Here is a 19,666-nt window from a genome sequence, read left to right as displayed (position 1 = left end):
TGCATCTCCTGCATTGGAAGGTGGGTTTTTAACCACTGGACCATCATCACCTGCATTGGAAGGTGGGTTCTTAACCGCTGGACCACCTGGGAAGTCCCAACCCTGTGGATTTTAATTGGTAATATTAACAACATAGCCAAAAGCAACTCATACATTTGCAAACTCAAAAACACACCCGTAAATAACCTGTGTGTCAAAGAGGAAAGCATACTGGAAATTTTAAAATACTCAGAATGAAATGAAACGTGAGTATCTACACTTGGAGGAAAGAGCTAAAATTGTGAGAGAAATGTTATAGCTTTAAAGAAGAGGAAGAGGTAGAGGGTCATGAAGAAGCAGCAAGATGGAAATCAATGACCTCAAAGTTCAATTCAAGGAGTTAGAAGGAAAATACATAGTCTAAAAACCCGCAGAAAGCAGCTATATGTAGAAAATACTGCTGGGAACAAAAATTGATACACTGGAAAACAAACAAATATTAGAATGAGCAAACCAAAAGGCTGAGTCATTGAAAAAATGAGTAAAATAAGCAAATCTCCAGGCAAATGATCCGGAAAAAAGAAAACATATATATACTACAAAGAATGAAGACAAGGACATGACTACGAGACGTGCATGTGTGCATTCTCACTTGTGTCTGACTCTTTGCAACCCCGTGGACTGTAGCCCTTCAGGCTCCTCTGGCCATGGTTCTTCAGGCGAGAATACTGGAGAGGGCTGCCATTTTCTCCTCTCGACCCAAGGGTCAGACCCACGTCTCCTGCATCTCCTGCACTGGCAGGCGGATTCTTCACCACGGAGCCGCCTGGGAAGCCCAACTTAGAGACAGTAGAGGGTTTTTGAAAATGTTATATCACGAAATTTTATGACAATAAATTTGAAATTTTACATAAATTTACATAAAATAAACAATTTCCTAGAAAAATATAATTCACTAAAACTGATCCAAACAGATATATAGTACCTGAATATACTAATGTTATCAGTGAAACTGTGCCTCCCTCAAAAGTAGATATGTTTAAATCCTAAACCTCACTGACTCAGATTATGACATTGTTTGGAAAATTGGTAATTAGTTCAGATGAGGTTAGACTGGAGTAGGGTGGGCCCCTAACCCAGTATGACTGGTGTCCTTATGAGGGACAGTGAAGACACTGAGGCTCAGGGAAGATGGAGCTGGAGGTCGGAACCCTGCATACACAAACCAAGGAAGAGTAAGGACCGCGGGTCATCACCAAACCTAGGAGAAAGCATGGAATAGATTCTTCCTCTGAGCCTCTAGGAAGAACTGACCCTTCTGACCCCTTGATTTTAGACTTCTGGCCTCCACGGCTGTGAAAGAATAAATTTCTACAATTTAAAATTGCCCGGTACTTTGCTATGGTAGCCCTATGAAATTAATATAACTGATAATTATTAGATTGAAATAATAGTTTAAAATCTGCACACACAAACACAGAGTGGTCCATTTCAGCTTCCTCAACACCGAGACAGGTAAACCAAGCCCCTGTGAAGGTTCCTTTCTGGAATCCCCAGCAAGTTGGTGGTAGTGATGGGTGGGGGAGTGACGGGTGAGTGGCATGCAGGAATCAGAGAGTAAATAGACTGATGTCAAGCCTTCTGGTGATAACACAGGCTTTTCTCTTCTCCCTAGGCACTTCAAGGTGATGGAAAAATAATTCTCTACCCCGATGAGATTATCTTCCAAATTCTCTTTCCTGATGGATCAGGCCAGATATAGTATCCACTGGAACACAGGGACACATACGATGCCAGAAAAGTCTGTGATTCGGGGCCGGGGCATGGGTTTTACTGGGGCCTGCATTGCTCTGAAGGACTCTCTGCCTTCTGCAGGGGACCCCAAGGAACTACTTGTGCCTTAACCATCTCCCAGTTACCCATCAGGATACCTGGCTATGCTCATCCTCAGTATAAAAGAGGGCAAGTTCACGTACATCATTCTGGAAGACAGTGCAAAAACATGCATCCGGGCCCTTATCAACAACTCTGGCCATGCCACCTTCCATGATGAAAATGGAGACATCTGGTAAGCCTGGGGCATGAGTCCCAAACACCCCTCCCTGCGGAGAAGCACTGTGATTAAGGTTTTGATTCCCAGTCTGCATAGCCGTCCTCTTTCTGGGTAATCTCTTTCTCTCGCTCATTCACTTAGAATTCATCCGTCCAACCCAAACATGGGGAGCTGGGTGTTATGATGAGCCTGTAAGACAGGTCCCTGACTTCAGATGGTGCCCCAGCCTTTTTGCACCATTGCTTCCCCTCCAGGACATAGCAATTACAGACTCAAAAGCTGGAGTAAGCTTTGGGTTTTGTCTCCTCTCACTTAAGAATCAAACTACATGATAATGACCTTAAAAAGACCCAGTGCCCTCTCTGTTCCAGGTGCTACAGAGAGAAAGGTATGGTGAGTGCATTGGAGGTACATGTATTGTATTTTTAAAACATAACTTCTAAAAATTTCATTGTAACTAACTTGGCTGTTATGTTCCCGTTTCTGGTAATGGTAGGGAACCTCATCTTACCAATTCAAGGTAATTCAGTCACTTTAGAATTTTTCTCCATCTCTTTGGTATAAGAACTGTCTTATCAGGATTTTTCCCTTGCCTTCTGTTCTAGTGGTCTCAAAGTGGAGAATGCATATTCTCTTGAACCAACTTTATACTTCTTGATAGTTAAGGCCAAATTTTAATTCCAAAGAAATATTTTCACCCTCAAACCCTGTTATGAGGTTTTCAACACCATTTGCTAGTTGACTACTTTGTTCTCAGGTGTATCTGCTCTTCCTGGAGGGCCATTTGTATAGAAATAAATGTCTATAATATTACAAAGCTACAGTAATTAAAACGGTGTGGTCCTGGCACAAAAGCAGACATATGGATTATTGGGACTGAACAGAGAGCCCAGAAATAAGCCCACAAACCTACAATCAGTTAATCTTCAACAAAGGAGGCAAGACTATACAATGGAGAAAAAAGACAGTCTATTCAGCAAGTGCTGTTGGAAAAGCTGGACAGCCTCATGTAAATCAATGAAATTAGAACACAATATCACACCATATACAAAAACAAACTCTAAATGGCTTAAAGACCTAAATATAAGACAGGACACCACAAAATTCCTGGAAGAGAACATAGGCAATGCCTTCTCTGACATAAATCATCACAGTATTTTCTTAGATCAGTCTCCCAAGGCAAAGCAAAAATTAACAAATGGGGCCTAATCAAACTTAAAAGCTTTTACACAGCAAAGGAAGCCATAAGCAAAATGAAAAGACAACCCATGGACTGAGAGAAAATATTTGCAAATAATGCAAGCAACAAGAGCTTAATTTCCAAAATATACAAACAACTCATGTAATTTAATATCAAGAAACCAAACAACCTAACCAAAAAAAATGGGCAGAAGACTTAAATAGACATTTCAAAGAAGATACACAGAAGGATAATAGGCACATGAAAAGATGCTTAACATCAATGAGAGATCACCTCACATCAGTCAGAATAGCTATCATTAAAAAGTCTACAAATAATAAATGCTGGAGAGGGTATGGATAAAAGGGAGCCCTCCCACACTGTTGGTGGGGATGTAAATTGGTGCAACCACTATGGAAAACAGTATGGAGGTTCCCTAAAAAGCTAAACATAGAGCTACCATGTGATTCAGCAATCCCACTCCTGGCCACATATTCAGAAAAGGTGAAAACTCTAATCCGAAAAGAAGTCTATCAACAGATGCATGGATAAAGAAGATGTAGTGTATATATGTATACAGTGGAATATTACTCACCCATAGAAGAGAATGAAATAATTCCATTTGCAGCAACATGGATGGACCTAGAGATTATCGTACAAAGTGAAGTAAGTCAGAGAAAGACAAATATTATATATCACTTATATATGGATTCTAAAAAAAAAATACAAATGAATTAATTTATTTACAAAACAGAAACACTCACAAAGAGAACAAACTTATGATTACCAAAGGGGAAAGGGTGGAAGGAGGGACAGATTGAGAATATTGTATTAACAGATACACACTGCTATATATAAAATAGATAAAAAACAAGGAGGTACTGTATAGCACAAGGAACTATACTCAATATCTCATAATAACCTATAATGGAAAAGAATCTGTATATAAAACTGAGTCACTTTGCTATAAACCTGAAACTAACACAATATTTTAAATCAACTGTATGTCAACAAGAAAAGTTTTTTTTAAAAGAAAGAATTTGATGTCTAAAAGGGGGAAGAAAGTACTGCATACAAGAAGTGCCAAGGAATGGGGGCAAGAAACTCTATTATCTCCAACAGTATCTGCTACACACAGTAGAGGCTTTTCTCCCAAATGTCATTCAGTTTTGGAGACAGAAGAGACCGTGAGGAAAATCTACTTTTATTTTCTTGATAAGGAAACTTAGGTGCAGAAAAAATGATGAGTTGTTTGCCCCGAGTCATACATAAAGTCACAGGAAAGAGGTTTTATGGAATTTTTGACTCAGCTTAAACTAAAGCATTGTTTTCAATTATCAAATAAAGCTTGTGAGAGAAAGCACATCTTAGGGCAGCAGACCCAGACCCAAGGGGGAGGGTGGTGCTGAGAGCTGGGGAATGGCTGCTCCCTGCTCCCTGCCTCAGGATTCCAGTTCTGTCGTCTGGGGCGGGGCCTGGACATGTGTCTCCTTTAAAAGATGCCCAGGGGATTGTGCGGCTCTGCCGGGGGCTGGAGTCCAGGCTGGCGTGCCCGCCGCTGCCTCTCGGGGCTATGGCACCCACGCTGGGCAGTCAGAGAAAGACAGGGGACTCGGAGGGAAACCATCCTGTCTCCTCAGCAAAGTCCACAGGGGGCCGGCGCCCCAGTCATCCCCTGGGACCCAGGTCAGGAGGGGATGGCTGCTGCGTGACACCTCAGGACGGTGCTGAGACTCGGCTCCGTGAGAACCCATGGTTCAGTCTCTGTTCTCCCGGCAGCCCGGCTCCCAGGCCCAGGCACTGGCCTCGTGGCCTCCCTTACGACCTCGGAGCCCCTAACACCTCATCTCCCGTCTCTTTCCTTGGGACCTGTGGACTTCTTGCCTTGGAAGTTCTTCTGAGACCACGTGGGCCACTTCACAGCTCATGGATCCTCCAGAGCAGGAGACACACCTTCCTTTCTAACCCTGGGCTTGCTTCTCCGCGGGGAGAATGGGCAGCTTACAGCTCAGAGGCTGCCGGGTATTGAGAGCAAACCGGTTCTGCATAGCGTGGGCCTCGCAAGTCTTAGTTAGCAAAGGCGTCCTGCCCACAGGCCCAAAGGCCTGGGCATCTGAGGGCCTGCGCCCTCGCCCTACCTGCTCCCCGGCGGCCCCCATGGCAGTGCCACTGTTGTCTTTCGTGCCCAATCTTCGTGGCGCTGGACACACAGGGAAGCAAAGCGCTCCCACCGCGACTCCCAGGCCAGGGCCGGGGGCCCCCTCTGCACGCAGGTCAGGAGCCCAGGGCTCAGCTCGCCGGCTCTCAGCGGCCCCTGGCTCCATGCTCAGCCACAAACCGTTCATTGCTGAGGCTTCCTTCCCGCCTCCCCAAGGGCAGCTTCCCCTCGTTGGGCCAGGCTCTCATCTCCTAAGACTTAAACCAAAGGAAAGGGGCGCCAAGGACAGGAATTTCAGGCATCGGAGACCTGGATGAGAGAGTGACCGTCGCTGTGTATCCACTCACACCCATCACACCCGAGTGTTCCCACCACAGGGCAGAGAGGCTCCCCGGCTTCAAGCCACTGATGTCCAGGGACATCAGAGAAAACAATGCTCCCGCCGCAGGAGGACTTGGCCCCCGACAGACTTCATCGTCAGAACTACAGTCCTGATGTCCCTGGGAGAAAGATTCTGTGGCAAAGGCCCTCTGAGACATGCCGATACCGCTGCTGCGGTACCAACCCTCGACCCTCGACCTGTCACTGCCTGGAACCCGCAGATGGCCCGGTCCAGCACCATCTTCTCTCCTGCCCTGCACCACAGGCCCTAGGAAGGGTGGAGTGCCACACTGATTCAAGGACTGAATACTTCTTGGGCCGGTTTTTCATTCCCTCAGGGAAATGCAGAAGACACAGCTGAAGTTGGCTGGCTGTGTGGAAACTAAATCCCATCACCTCCCCCACCCTCCAGGCCCAGACGTGAGGAACCGCAGATCAGCCCTGCCTGCAGAGTTCAGGGTCCCGGCTGCAAGGGCCCCTAGACCTGCCTGACCTCGGGGTCCCTGCTGGTGGGTCCCACCAGCTCCACGGTTTGGGTCTTTACACCCCTTGAGGAGGAGCCTTCAGTTTCACACCGTATCTGAGTGTTCTAGGCTCAATTTCCTGACAAAGTCTTAACCCAGAACTGGGTACCCCCAGGCTGAGGCAGACCCTAACCCTGGGAAGTGGGGAGAACCTAGAGTGAAAACTCTGAATGGAGCTATTTAAAGGCTTAGAAGTTAGCAGGGATCTGCTGCCCTGCAGAGTGCAAGAAGATTCCTCTTTGTCCTTCTCTCCATCCTTGATAATAAGGAAATCCTAACCTTCACCGAGTTATTGCTTTGTACAGGCACTTAATCCTCACAAATACCCTATGAGCAACGTACTATTATTATCTGCATTTTACCACTGAAGCTGCGGCACAGAGAGGTTAAGTAACTGGCCCAAAGTCACACAGCTTGTAAGTGACCAAGTCAGACTATGAACCTAGCAAGTCTGACTCCAGAGTCCAGGTTGTTTTGTGTTTTTTTGTTTTTTTAATTGGAGGATAATTGCTTTACAAAAGTCTAGGTTTTTTTTTTAATTCATTACATGCATCACAGCTTCTCGTCTAGGTGAAGAGGGGTGTGGTTGACAGGCTGGGCTCAACGGTGAAGGGACTTAAAATAGTTTGCACTTGGTTCAATGGGCAGTGGGAAGCAACAGGAGGACCTAGCATTGGGGAGTGACCAGAAGTCCTCTTTATTGAAGGTGACCGAGGCTGCCGTGAGCAGGTCTGAGCCGGCCTGTCCCTCTGAGCCGAACTTAAAGGCCCCTGGACAGCTCAGATGAGGCCTGGCAGGTGATCTGAGTGACCCAGGCTCCCCCAAACCCTGCCTTCTCCTGACTATCCCAGGGCTCAGATTCTCTCCCCTTCTGTGTTCAGTTCCCGAGAAAACCTTCTGCGCCGGTTCTCAGGACAGACCTGGTGGGATGTGAAAAGCAGAAGCCAGGGCAGAAGGATATATGATGGGCTTGAAATGCCAGGATAGGTGCTCGCAGGAGAGCAGGGCCTGGGCTGGGAGTGGGAGGAACCACCAGTCCACACTCACCCACGGCTGGTTACGTGGGCACCAGGCGCCGTGTGGGGCAGCATCCGCCCGGGAGCCACACGGACGGGGACCCTGCGCTCCAGACTTCCAATTATGTTTCCATTTTAGTGGGAAGGATGGATGATAAGCAAGGACGGCTGATTCTCATTATTCAAGATAATTCAGTTCTGTCAAGTCTCCAGGGCGTGAACTAGCAAACGCCAAGCCGCTGCTCCCAGGGGAAGGATGCTTGTACACCCATTTCACATGGAGTCACAGACATGCACGGGGAAAAATTTGAGTTGCCTGGTGTGCACGTTCCCAGCTGCTCTGCTTTCTTGACACAGCTCTTAACACGGGAACCAGGGGGTGGAGCCGGGAGGGGAAGGGCAGGTGGTGCTGGGATCTCCAGCCCTGGGGCTGGTGGGAACCAGGATGAGGTGTTTCTAGGATGTGAGCGTAGCCACGTGTATATGATGCTGCTGTGCTTGCCCAGTCGTGTCTGACTCTTGTACGACCTCGTGGACTGTAGCCCGCCAGGCTCCTCTGTCCATGGGATTCTCTGGAGTGGGTTGCCATGCCCTCCTCCAGGGGATCTTCCTGACCCAGGGATCGAACCCACGTCAGCTGTGTCTCCTACATTGGCAGGCGGGTTCTTTACCACCGAGCCACCTGGGAAGCCCCCATAATGTATATACACACACCTCTTTCCCTGAGGAGCAATGGTTTACTATTTGCTAACTCCGTGTTTGAGGCAACTTTATGGAATCTAATTACAGCAAATAATGAGAATTAATGTGGATTAGTAAATTATATGCAGGAACCTAACTAAGGCTGAATTGTCATACTGGGACCCAGAGTGGCTGGTCAAGAGGGGCTTCTCGGAGGAGGTGACATTTAAGCCGAGACTTAGAACCCACTGTACCACACGGCTGGAAGGAACACTTTCTCCAGGGAGAGGAAACAGCATGGCAAAGCCTTGAGGAGGTCAAAAGCACACATGACCCAGAACTGAAAGAAGGGACTGGGTGTGAGGGGCCAGGGGCACAAGAGGAGACTGAACGTGGACAGGCCGGGGCTGAAGGGCTGCACCTAGCCTGGGTTCCGGGGGCGGGGGCAGGGGCAAGGGCGGGTGGGAGGGGGGAAGGGCAGGCCTGCATCGTTGGGGGAGGCCGTGCCCCCACCCCTCTCCCACCCCGGGCCCAGAGCTGCGGCTGCCTGATGCCTTCTTGGTCTAGGTTGAGCCTGAGCCAAAACCTTGGCTACTACTTCGCCAAAGACAAGAACCAAAAGGCCTGGAACTGGTGGGATCTCAGCCTCCATGTGCATGCGCCCCCCATCCAGCCCATCTCCTTGAAAATCAACCAGTACATCGAGGTACAAATCAGGAGCCAAGACAAGATCATCTTCCACTTCACCCACCACAAGAAGCACATTTGCTTAAACCTGGGCACCAAGTACAAGGTTCGGTCCCAACTCCCCACCTCTTCTGCCAGGCAGGGAACCGCCTGCACATGGGCCACTGCGGGCTGGGGGTGGTCCATGCCCTGGCCTCCGGGCTACGTTCTGCCTCAGCCCAGCCCCTAGGGAAGCGAGGCCACCTTCACGGACTGACGTGTGACCATGTACAGAGGCAATCATTTCCTAGAGGGGTGGGATGGAAGTTCAGGAGGGAGGGGACACTGCCGGCCGATCCACGTTGTATGGCAGAAACCAACACAACATTGTAAAGCGACAAATGTAAACAAAAAAGAGGCCATCAGCTAACATTCGAACACTCTGAGATTCAGAGCTGAGGAAACGGACATCCTCATCCCAGTAAGACCTGGACAGGCCCCCGGGGAGCCCCAGATGGAGGTGGGGCTCACAGGCAGACACTGACCCCCTGCCTGTGGCAGGGCTCAGTCTCCTGCTGTGCTAGGGCGTCCGTGGGGAGCAGCCAGACGCCCCCAGGAGGGCACAGCCTTTGGTTTGGGGTCAGGTTGGCATGTGGCCTCAGCCCAATCACCGTAGCCCGTGTGTCCAGAGGCATGGGCCAAGGGTCTTGGGGAAGCAGCAGAAAGGTCACTGGTGGCAGGGCTGGGCGCTCAGGTTTGCCCTGGAGAGACTCAGTCCTGGAAGGGTCTGGGAAGACTCTGCCCACAGGGTCCCAGTCCTGCCGTGGGGGGCACATGGTGTCCGGGCAGCATTAATCCTCACCCAGCCTTCTGTGAATCCCCCCAGTACATTACCCTGGAGGTGCTGAGCAAAATGAAAAAGAAACCGATCCTGGAGATGGAAGTCAGTCCCACGGCTCGGAAGATCCAGATCCTTCTGGGGAAAATGAGTAGGATCCTGAGTCTACTGACCATCCCCGACTTGGAAAGCTTCATACAGTGCGTCAAGATCTCGCCAACAAGGCCACACAGGTCCAAGCAGGAGCTCCCACTGGCCGAGCTCAGCCCGTCACCTAGTTGTCCCAGAGGGGCTTCTGCAGGTGCTGAATGTCTAGGGGAGGTGGAGTTGTCAGAAGCCCCAAGGAAACCCCCAAAGCCCTAGGCTATATCTCGTGAGAGTTGGTTTGTAATTTGGGACCTATCATAGCTCCTTGGTTTGGTGGGGCAGAGTTCTGGGAGGGTGGTGGGCAGAGACGGGGCTGACAGCATCTGTGGCTGGGCACAGAAAAGACTTAAGCATGTGCCCTGACAGTATTAGAAGCAAATTGTTTCAGAGAATACATGTCAACACCTGTCCCGCTTGCTTCTACTGGTTATTTGAATGCAGAAGTTCTTTCTTGTCCTTGGGTTGACTCAGGACACAGACTATCTCAAAGCCTAGCTCCACCCATTGTTGACTGTGTGACCTTGGACATGTAGCTTCCTGCCTCAGTTCGTGTGGCTTTGTCTCCTGATCTTTCTCAAAGACTCCAGTGGTCTCCGATTGGCCTGGCTTGGTTAGGTCACTCTTGGTTCAATCCAGTGTGGTAGGGAGGGAGGGGTTATGTCTTGTAAACATAGCTCCTAGTTGATGTCAAGCATGGGGAGGGGCAGTAGCTTCTAGAAAAGGGGGGCTCGGGGGCTGGGTGGTCCTGGACAGCATGCCTTTTCTATGTCCCTGAGACACTGCAGACTTTCCAGAATGGCCCCCCACTGCAGCCTGAACCGAAAGAGTGTGGGAAACCCCTTCTTCCTGGCTCAGCCTAGCAACTAGCCAATCCCTGCTGTGAACAGACACCCAAGCCCTACTTGTGCAGCACCGGGCTCTCCTGCCGCCAAATCCTCACCAAAGTCCCATCCTCACTCCAAACCGCGACAACTATGTGCCTGGGGTGAGACCAGCGTGGTCGGGCTGGTAGCAGTGGGCCCTACCCGGTCACTTCCCCTCTGACTCTCACATCTTACTGGCACGTAGCATAATCAGCTAGAACTACAGCTACTTTGCTGCCAGGCGGTGAGCCACGAATGCTGCCAGTGACCGCTGTGGGGAGCGAAGCGTCATGGGCCAACCTCCACATTTAGGGAGCTTGTTGGTTTACGCCTTTGCCAGGTGTGGGCAGGGGCCCCTTCTCTTACCAGGTGCTGGAGACAGAAGCTCTGGGGTCGAGTCTCAGCAGCAAACAAATCCTCCAAGCCTGCCCACATCTCAAAGCCCCGACGTTTCTCCCACATGTGCCCTGGAAGCTGACGGCCCTGGTGGGGGCCTTGGCACCGCCACATGCAGCTGTGCGACCTCGGCCGAGGCAGGGAGCCCCTCTGGGACTCCATTCCCTCCTCCGTAACAGGAGGGCACCCACAGAACTCAGCTCACAGCTAGAGGATGGAAACAGATGGTGTTGGGGCTTCACAGCTGTGAGCACTTAGGATCATCAGCCAGTGCCTCCCTCTGGTCCTTCTCCTTCCAAGAAGCCTAACAGCGTGACTCACCCCATTAATGCAGAGATTGTCAACAGGTGGCCTCGAAGAGGCATTGGGTTTGGTCAGCTCCCTGTTTTAAAATATTCTGACTTCCCTGGTGGTCCAGTGGCTAAGACTTTGCACTCCCGATGCAGGGTGCCCGGGTTCTATCTCTGGTCAGAGAACAAGATCCCGCATGCTGCTACTAAAGATCCCATGCACCACAACTAAGACCCAGCACAGCCAAAGAAGATAAATATTTCTTCAAAATCTTCAGGGACTTCCTCGGTGGTCCAGTGGCTAGGACTCCGAGCTCCCAACGCTGGGGTTCCTGGGTTCAGTCCCTGGTCTGGGAACTGGGTCCCACATGCTGCAACTAAGACCCAGAACAGCCAAATAAATGAATAATAAATATTAAAAAAAAATCTCCAACCATTAAAATATCTTGTTGCCAGCACTTACATAGATGCGATATTTCACATAGATTTTTTGCATTTCCAACTTCTCTTGCGGCTGTTGGTCTGTGTGAGCGTTATCATGGACCAGACAGAATAACTCAGCAGCCAGGGACTACTTCATAAGGAAAAGTGAGTCCCCTCACAGATGAAAGATGTAGTGAAAATAGCCAAGTGACCGGGAACTGGAAAAACACAGCCCCGACCCTCTGTGTTAGCTTGCTAGAGCTGCTATAACAAAGGACCACATGCTGGGTGGCTTACACAACAGAAACTGATGTCTCAGTTCTGGAAGTCGAAGTCCAAGTTCAAGGGTGTGGAAAGGATGTGGCCCAGGCCCATCTCCCAGCTTCTAGGAGTTCCTTTGTCTCTGGCAGTCTTCATATGGCATTCTCCCTGTGTGCGCACCTCTGGGTCAAATTTCCCCTCTCCAGGGACTTCCCTGGTGGTCCACTGGTTAAGAATCGGCCTTGCAACGTACAGGATGTGGGTTCGACCCCTGGTCTGGGAACTAAGATCCCACATGCCAAGGAGCAACTAACAAGCCTGCGAGCCACAACTAGAGGGCCCTTGTGCTGCAACAAAGAGCCGACATGGCCAAGTAAGTTTCTGTTTAATTTCCCCTTTTTATAAGGACACCAGTCATACTGGAGGAGGGACCTGCCTCTTCACAGTATCTTAGCCAACTACATCTGCAAAACAAGCTGGTTCAGAGACATTTGCTGCTTGGATAGCAAGAAAACTCACCAGACAGCAAGTACCACCTGACCTCCCCCCACCCCGGCCCCACACCACTGCCAGGGCAGTGCAGGAAGAAAGACCGACACCAGAAATAGAAAGAGACCCCGTTCCCCTGTGCCTTGCAGTGCAGCATCAGCACCCCACAGAGCCTCACTCTGCACCAGCTGGCGGTGGAGAAATGTTCTCAGGGCCCAGCTCCAGAATCTCAAAGCAGGGCCAAAAGGGGGTGGATTTGGAGGTGAGAGGCACTCCATGGATCTTCCTTCTCCCTGCTCCAGCATTAATGAAGCACAGAGAATCACACACACACAAAGTCAGCTTGGCCAAGATGGAATCACACACACACACACACACACACACACACACACACACACACGAAGTCAGCTTGGCCAAGATGGAATCTCACACACACACACACACGAAGTCAGCTTGGCCAAGATGGAAGCGGCTGCAGTGACACCAAGGCCAGGACACTGCCAAGGCAGTGGACCAACACTTCCTGCTTTGGAAACGATGATGAAACCTCTGCACCTATAAAGCTTCCTGTTCTCATTCCTCTGGTCCTCCGGCTTCTGGTCTGTCCCCCACACCCCCATTTCCTCCCAATAGAGCCCTTTCCTGCTCCAGTTAGACATGATGCCTTCTGATGCTTATACTCCAGGACGCCGATGGATACAGAGGATGAGCAGGAAGGAGATGGGGCTGGACACATAGATGTGCAGGGGTCTGAACAGCCTGCGTGCCGTCAGGAGTTGTACGCAAAGGGGAAGGAGAGCGTTCGTAAGACTAGGTTCTTGTAGTAAAAATACTTCAATATTCCCAGCAAGGAATATTGAAAATGAGGGTCTTGACTCAGGGCAATGGCATTGTAAATAGAGGAGGGGAGGAAATAAAGGAGAGGGAAGGAGGGGTAGAGGACAGGCAGGACTTGGTAGCAATGGGACGGGCAAGGGAAGGATGTGTGACTTGGGTCCACGGGGATTCTTTCAGCCGATACTTACTGAGTATCTCCTGCAGGTTCTGTTCTAGGCACCAGGTACACAGCTGTCAACACAACAAAGCAGCTTACAACCTGTAGTGCGGAAGACAGACAATAGCCAAACCAGCAAAAGACACCATTTGTTGGTATGAAAACAGGTGAGGGAACAGCAAGTGCTGGAGATTGGGGGTTGCTGTGTGTATCACAGGGTTCTGCAACTCCACCGCTCTCCACATTTTGAACTGGGTAACTATGTGTTGTAGGAGGCTGGCCTATGCATTATAAAATATTTGGCCATTCTAGTTGCTTCTCCAGCTATTAATAGAAACCAGTAGAACCTCTATCCCTATGCACACATACATACCAGTCATGACAACCAAACATGTCTTCAGATGTTGCCTAAATGTGTTCTTGGTGGCAGGGGCAGGGGTCATCTTATTGAGAACTACCGTTGTAGATCTGTTTTATGGCCCAGCACGTGTCTGTCTTGGCAAATGTCCCACGTACTTGAGAAGAATGTATTCTGCAACAGTTGGGTATTCTGAATTAAGCAACGAGGAAAAGCAGGGACATCCGGACTCTGGTCCATTCTATAACTAACCTGGTGGTGGTTTAGTCACTAAATCGTGTCCAACTCTTGCGATATATTTATTTTAAAAATAAGTCAATGCCAATGCCATGAAAACAAGCAAACAAAAACCTTAAGAATTTCTACATTAAATAGAGACTAAAGAGACATAACAACCAAGTAACATGTAAGCACTTGGGTAAGAAAAAGCTATGAAACATTTTGGGTAACAATTGAGGAAAGTGAAATATGGACTACATAGTAGATACTACTGATTTTTTCAAGTGTGATAATGGTATTAGGGTTATGTAGGAGACTGTGCCTACTGTTTGGAGATGGATGCTTAAGTATTTAGCGGTAAAAGATCATGATGCCTGCAACTTACTTTCAATAGTTCAGCAAATGAATGTGAAAGTGAAAGTCGCCCAGTCATGTCTGACTCTTTGCGACCTGACCCCATGGACTATACAGTCCATGGAACTCTCCAGGCCAGAATACTGGAGTGGGTAGCCTCTCCCTTCTCCAGGGGATCTTCCCAACCCAGAGATCTTATCTGTAAACACCGAGATGAGACTATGCCTATCTGTAAACACTGAGGGCAGGAGGAGAAGGATGCAACAGAGGATGAGATGGTTGGATGGCATCACTGGCTCAATGGACATGAGCCTGAGCAAGCTCCAGGAGATGGTGGACAGAGAAGCCTGGTGTGCTGCAGTTCCTGGGGTCGCAAAGAGTTGCACACAACTTAGTGAATGAACAACAATAACAAACACCACTGATAACTGATAACTAAAACTTACCTGACTGGAATTCCCTGGTGGTTCCAGCTGTTAGGTGCTTTCATTGCCAGGGCCCAGGTTCAATCCTTGCTCAGGGAACTAAGATTCTGCAAGCCACACAGCACAACCAAAATAAAAATAAAAAAGTAAAACTCACCTGATTAAAAAATGTAAAAGAGCCCAATATTATAAGAAAAATTATTTAGAATATACATAGAAAAAATCTGGAAGCAATATGCAAACATTTAACAGGAGTTTACCTTTCAAGTTTCACTTACGAAACTTTCACATTTTATGTTAAAATTCAAACACTGTAGAAATGTCTAACAGTGAATGTATTTTGATAACTGGGAAAAATGTTTTTTAAAATCCCAAATATGTATTTATTGGACGACTATGTAATGGATGCCCCTCTACCCAGTTTCCAGCAGCTGCCTCCTTTCCAGGGGGCTGAGGAGGAGCAGACAGACAAGCTGGTGGAAGAACCCCCAGCAGAAGAAAAGTGCTCCTGAAAGGAAGCAATGAAGCTCCTGTTTTCTGAGAAGCAGCCTTCCCTCCACCAATACCCACAGGTTCCTTTGACAAATGGCCTCTTTTTAAAAAGTAAGGCTGACTATTCTTTGTTCCTTGTTAACAGCAGAAAAGAATTTAGATACGGGGTTGTAAAAATACAAGACCTGTTTTTACTGTGACTTCAATAATGCTAAATTTCAACACAACTGTATGTGCTGATGATACTCTGGAAATTGGCAGTTTTGCAAATGAAGAAAAATTACCTTTCAACTAATGAAGCATTAAATGTTTCAAAAACGTCTTTCCACAATAATCATCTTGCCAAAAGAACCCACACAGTACAAGTAAACTGGGGGAAATGGAGTCACACTGGTGGAGAGTACCACGGTCAGTGCCCTGCCTGTGGTATGTGTTACCGTTCTGCAAGATGGCCCACTGGGAGAGATCCAGTCCAGGGACACAGGCTCGGCCTGTGTGACTTCGCACAACCGCACGTGAATCAACAATAAAAATCTTAGTTAAAAAAATTATTTTAATGGGATCCACACACAGACTCATGAGGACAAAGTAGGAAGCAAAAATCTTTATTTTTGAAAAAATTCACATCTATTAAAAACAGCAATTTCTAGCCAAATAATATAAAGCATTTTAAATTAATTATCAGAAAGTATGTACACTCTTTGTATATGTGAACACTTTAAACTGTACAGATTTAAACAAAGTCATTTAGCAAACAGGTTGGATCACTATTACCTACTCAGTAAGGTGTTTCAGTGTTTCAGAAATAAAAGAATCAAAGCACAAGAATGAGTGCCATCAAATATTTTTATCCTTAAGAACACACTCTGCTCTGTACATCAAATGAAATCAGTCATAGTACTGTACAATAATCATGCCCTCATTTCTTTGGAAAGGCTATTTAAAAATCAAATGTACATATAATATACAAAACTGGATATTTTACAGTTTACTTCATTAAACACATATTTAAAATAGTAAGTGGAAGTGAACAGAATCTCCCGAATTCATCCATTTCCTATCAAAGAATGAATATGGCCCCTCTTTACCTTCTACCTTTCCAAAATATACAGAGTATTAAGGTCTATCAAGCGACATCCATCACCAAGTTACACTGAGGTGAAAAGCAAGTGACCTTTTAAAATGACAGACATCAGGGTATGTAAACTATCCACGCGTGGTGGGAGTCTACTTAAAGTGAATGAAAAATACTAGTCTCACAGAATGAGGTCTGCTGGCTACATTCCAGAGCCCTTGTTAGCGTTCCATCTCTAAACTAGTGTCTGAGTAACTCAAAATTCATCGTGAACCAAAAAGCAGGTGATATTTACTGTAACATCAGAGGCAAAACCAATTCAATCAGGAAACAGGTATTTGTAGGAAAACTCAAGAGATGTGCGTAATTAATTTGATGATCCCTGTGTCAGGCAGTCCATTTTAAGGGCTGGGCGGTCTTCATCAGTTTGTGAGTAAACTGTATTCCGCTGTCACAGGCTGCCGATCCACAGGGCCGGCTCGCGGCACAGCCGCTGTGAATGTTCCGGACATGAAAGTGCTAGCTTTTCAAAGAACTAAGGAAATGGAAGGCAACATGCAGAAAGCTGGTAACCCTAACCATCATGCATGCGACCTGCTACTCATCAGGCTTCCTGCCCTCCTTAGTGTGCCAGACTGAAGACGCCCTAATTGGTACCTGCCCCTCACAAACACTGCCTACTGTACCATGAAGATTCTCATTAAAGATACGCACGTATCCACCATGAGGAGGCTGCAGCCCCGGCCTGCTTTTGAATGCTCTGCACCTAAGCCATTCACGGAGTACAGATTCTGGGACCTTACACAAGGCCCTTGCATCTTGAAACTACATCACATCAAACACGCAGGAAGAGAACACCCTGAATTCCCAGGAAAGCAGGATGTGTTCTCAGAAGCAGCCAATCTACTCCAAACTAAACTTCAAAGTGAGAGGAGAAACATTATAAATAGAGTGTAGAAATAACATTTCTGGAAGTAAAAAAAAAAAAAAGTCACTGGAATGCTCAGTGGTTAAAAGGACTGCAGCATTTCTCGCTCCAACAAACCTCACTCTTCGAAGTTTCCTAATTATCTGTATTTCCATAAAGCTCTTGCGGTATTTATTGTAACCTATTTTCACTGCATTTTTCTTAAGAACCATTTCTCTGTGTGTCCTCCGTTAAGTTTTTCCTCTTAAAAACTTACACTGCTTGCGACCATTTAAGTGAGGCAGTTATCAGCGCTCATAGACTATAGCTTATCTTTGGCATTTTGATGTTTTTAAAAAGGAAACACAAATCGTTGCACACTTTGCTTCCATGTCATTCTGTGATCAGCCCTGAGCAGCGGCCGTGTGGCTCTGGGGACGTCCCTCGTCCAATTCCCCGGTGTCCTGCAGGCCTCCGGACCCGGGAGCCCGTCCGTGCCAGCCGGCCATCTATACACGCAGCCCAACGGGCCAAGTTATTTAGCAGCTGACAGGAGGAGGTTCAGCTGGAAAGCAAAGAGAAGGGCTGTGTTAGTTCCGCTGTACAATTCCATACTCAAGAAAAGGTGTTCAGATCTCACAACCAGAACAACAGGGCAAGTCTAAAATTTTTAAGAGACCAATACACCCAGCTGTAAAGCAGAAACTGGATCCGTGATGGTCTGACTCCCAGACCAGCCCCTGGGGCACTGCGCATTGTGGGGTCCTGTGAGGAGGCACCGCCGAACCTGGACCCTTAACTCATTCAGAACCCGATGAGGAAGACAGAAAAAAACCAGACATCAACACTGACAAAAAACAGAAACAGCTCTCAGAGGTCCCCAAACGTCTTAGCACCAGGGGCCGATTTTGTGGAAGACAATTTTTTCATGGACTGGGAGTGGGGACAGTTTTGGGATGATTCACTTGAATTATATTAATTGTGCGCTTTATTTGTACTATTATTACATCACTTCCACCTCAGGTCATCAGGCATTAGATCCCAAAGGTTGGGGACTCCTGTAATAACCAACTTCATCTTTCTCTATGCAGAGTGTGCTGTGCAGAGAGTTGTATGCTAGGAATTCTTTAAATGATTCTTCATTGCACAAGAACTGGCCCGGCAGATTCAGGAGCCCTCTGCCCCCACTGTAAAGAAGGGCGTGACAAAGAGCCCGCCCGGGGAAACCAGAGAAGTCGCCACTGTCACCTGCAGGGATGTAGCCGGAGCTCTGCAGGTCTGCCACCCTGGCCCTGGAGAGACCTGTGGCTGACTGAGCCTGGCAGTGAGTCCTTCTAAACGCAAGGGTTTTTTGGTTTTGTGGGTTTTTTTGCATTTACTATTAAGTATGCACATTGCACATTTATGAGATCTACTGGCAACTATAATTGTCCTTTCTTTTAAAAAAAATTCATTTATTTTAACTGGGGGCTAATTACAATATTGTGGTGGTTTTTGCCATTCATTGACATGAATCACCCATGCATGCACATGTGTCTCACCATCCTGAACTCCCCCTCCCACCTCCCTCCCCACCCCATCCCTCTGGGTGGTCCCAGAGCCCCGGCTTTGGGAGTCCTGCTTCATGCATCGAGCTTGCACTGGTCATCTATTTTACATATGGTAATATGTATGTTTCAATGCCGTTCTCTCAAATCGTCCCACCCTCTCCTTCTCCCACACAGTCTAAAAGTCTGCTCTTTACATCTGTGTCTCTTTTGCTGTCTTGCACATAGGGTCGTCAGTAGTCACTAATACCAGCTGTTGTTATTATCTAGAAAATGTAACGGTTCTGAGAGAGGATCAAGCAACAGTGAGAAGGAAGGGTTCTATTAGTGTTTTTCAAACTACTGGGTGCAACCCATTGGCTCGTCGTCGTGAAAATAATTCAGTGGTTCATGAACAGAAGAGAGAAGAAAAGCAAAGCACCTGAGCTGCACACGGTGTGGGTGACCACGGTGAACCCTGGGAGTCACAGACACGCACACACACTAATGCACACATCTCACAGGCAGGAGTCAGGCGGGAGCTCAGACCCTCCTCCCCCACACCTTTACCCGCCACAGGCGTCCCAGGCCCCTGAGTCATCCCTCTAGGCCTCTTTCCCACCTCACAGCCTAGCCCTCTGACCGGCAGCCAGCCCCCTCCCCTCGCCGGGACACGCCTCCTCCGCAGGCTTCTCAGGTGATGGCTGTTTCTCTCCCACTTGCCAGCGATCACTGGGCCTGGAGGTGCGACCGGAGTCCCCTCTGCCCCTCAATGTCATTCCTGGACCATTCTCCTTCCCTCTCCCGCCACCCTCCCCAGCTCTGGTTTTCAGACCAGACCACGTTTCACTCCTCCACCAACCACTCCTTGGCTGTCACCTGGCCGTGCACTTTTTGCAGGTCTCAGAACTCTATCATTTTTTCTAAAACTCCTCCTGCAAGAATTCTTGGTGATTTCAACACCCTGACAA

General features: G+C 48.0%; 3 protein-coding genes across 20 annotated transcripts in view; 1 reads left to right on the top strand and 2 right to left on the bottom strand.

The window, feature by feature from the left end:
• CBY2 (chibby family member 2) overlaps positions 1-14,802 on the bottom strand; it is a 137,862-nt gene extending 123,060 nt beyond the window's left edge. The window contains exons 1-3 of the mRNA XM_081547352.1: positions 14,717-14,802; positions 13,371-13,441; positions 3,808-3,854 (exon numbers count right to left, since the gene is read on the bottom strand). The gene's annotated coding sequence lies outside the window, so the exon portion shown is untranslated. The remainder of the gene's footprint in view (positions 1-3,807; positions 3,855-13,370; positions 13,442-14,716) is intronic.
• Positions 1-19,666, top strand: part of ERICH6B (glutamate rich 6B) — a 90,900-nt gene that overhangs the window by 65,040 nt on the left and 6,194 nt on the right. For 7 of the 14 annotated variants that reach the window (XM_081547340.1, XM_081547337.1, XM_081547339.1 and 4 more), the window contains 4 exons: positions 1,655-1,740; positions 1,895-2,047; positions 8,540-8,765; positions 9,525-10,031. In XM_081547340.1, the coding sequence (XP_081403466.1) occupies positions 1,655-1,740; positions 1,895-2,047; positions 8,540-8,765; positions 9,525-9,839 (780 nt within the window). In that variant the 3' untranslated portion in view covers positions 9,840-10,031. Of the gene's footprint in view, positions 1-1,654; positions 1,741-1,894; positions 2,048-8,539; positions 8,766-9,524; positions 10,032-10,855; positions 11,411-13,386; positions 13,507-19,666 lie in introns of those variants that run through there. The other 7 variants (XM_081547347.1, XM_081547345.1, XM_081547346.1 and 4 more) reach the window with 3 other exon arrangements.
• Positions 15,777-19,666, bottom strand: part of COG3 (component of oligomeric golgi complex 3) — a 59,272-nt gene continuing 55,382 nt past the window's right edge. For 4 of the 5 annotated variants that reach the window (XM_081547332.1, XM_081547335.1, XM_081547334.1 and 1 more), the window contains one exon: positions 15,777-17,734. In XM_081547332.1, the coding sequence (XP_081403458.1) occupies positions 17,705-17,734 (30 nt within the window). In that variant the 3' untranslated portion in view covers positions 15,777-17,704. Of the gene's footprint in view, positions 17,755-19,666 lie in introns of all 5 variants that reach the window. The other variant, XM_081547331.1, reaches the window with a different exon arrangement.

Source organism: Giraffa tippelskirchi, chromosome 12 (assembly GCF_054371585.1).
Source record: "Giraffa tippelskirchi isolate mGirTip1 chromosome 12, T2T-mGirTip1v1.2.pri, whole genome shotgun sequence".
Taxonomy (NCBI): domain Eukaryota; kingdom Metazoa; phylum Chordata; class Mammalia; order Artiodactyla; family Giraffidae; genus Giraffa; species Giraffa tippelskirchi.
The sequence above is the reverse complement of the archived record's forward strand: the minus strand, read 5'-3'. Positions and strand labels throughout refer to the sequence as shown.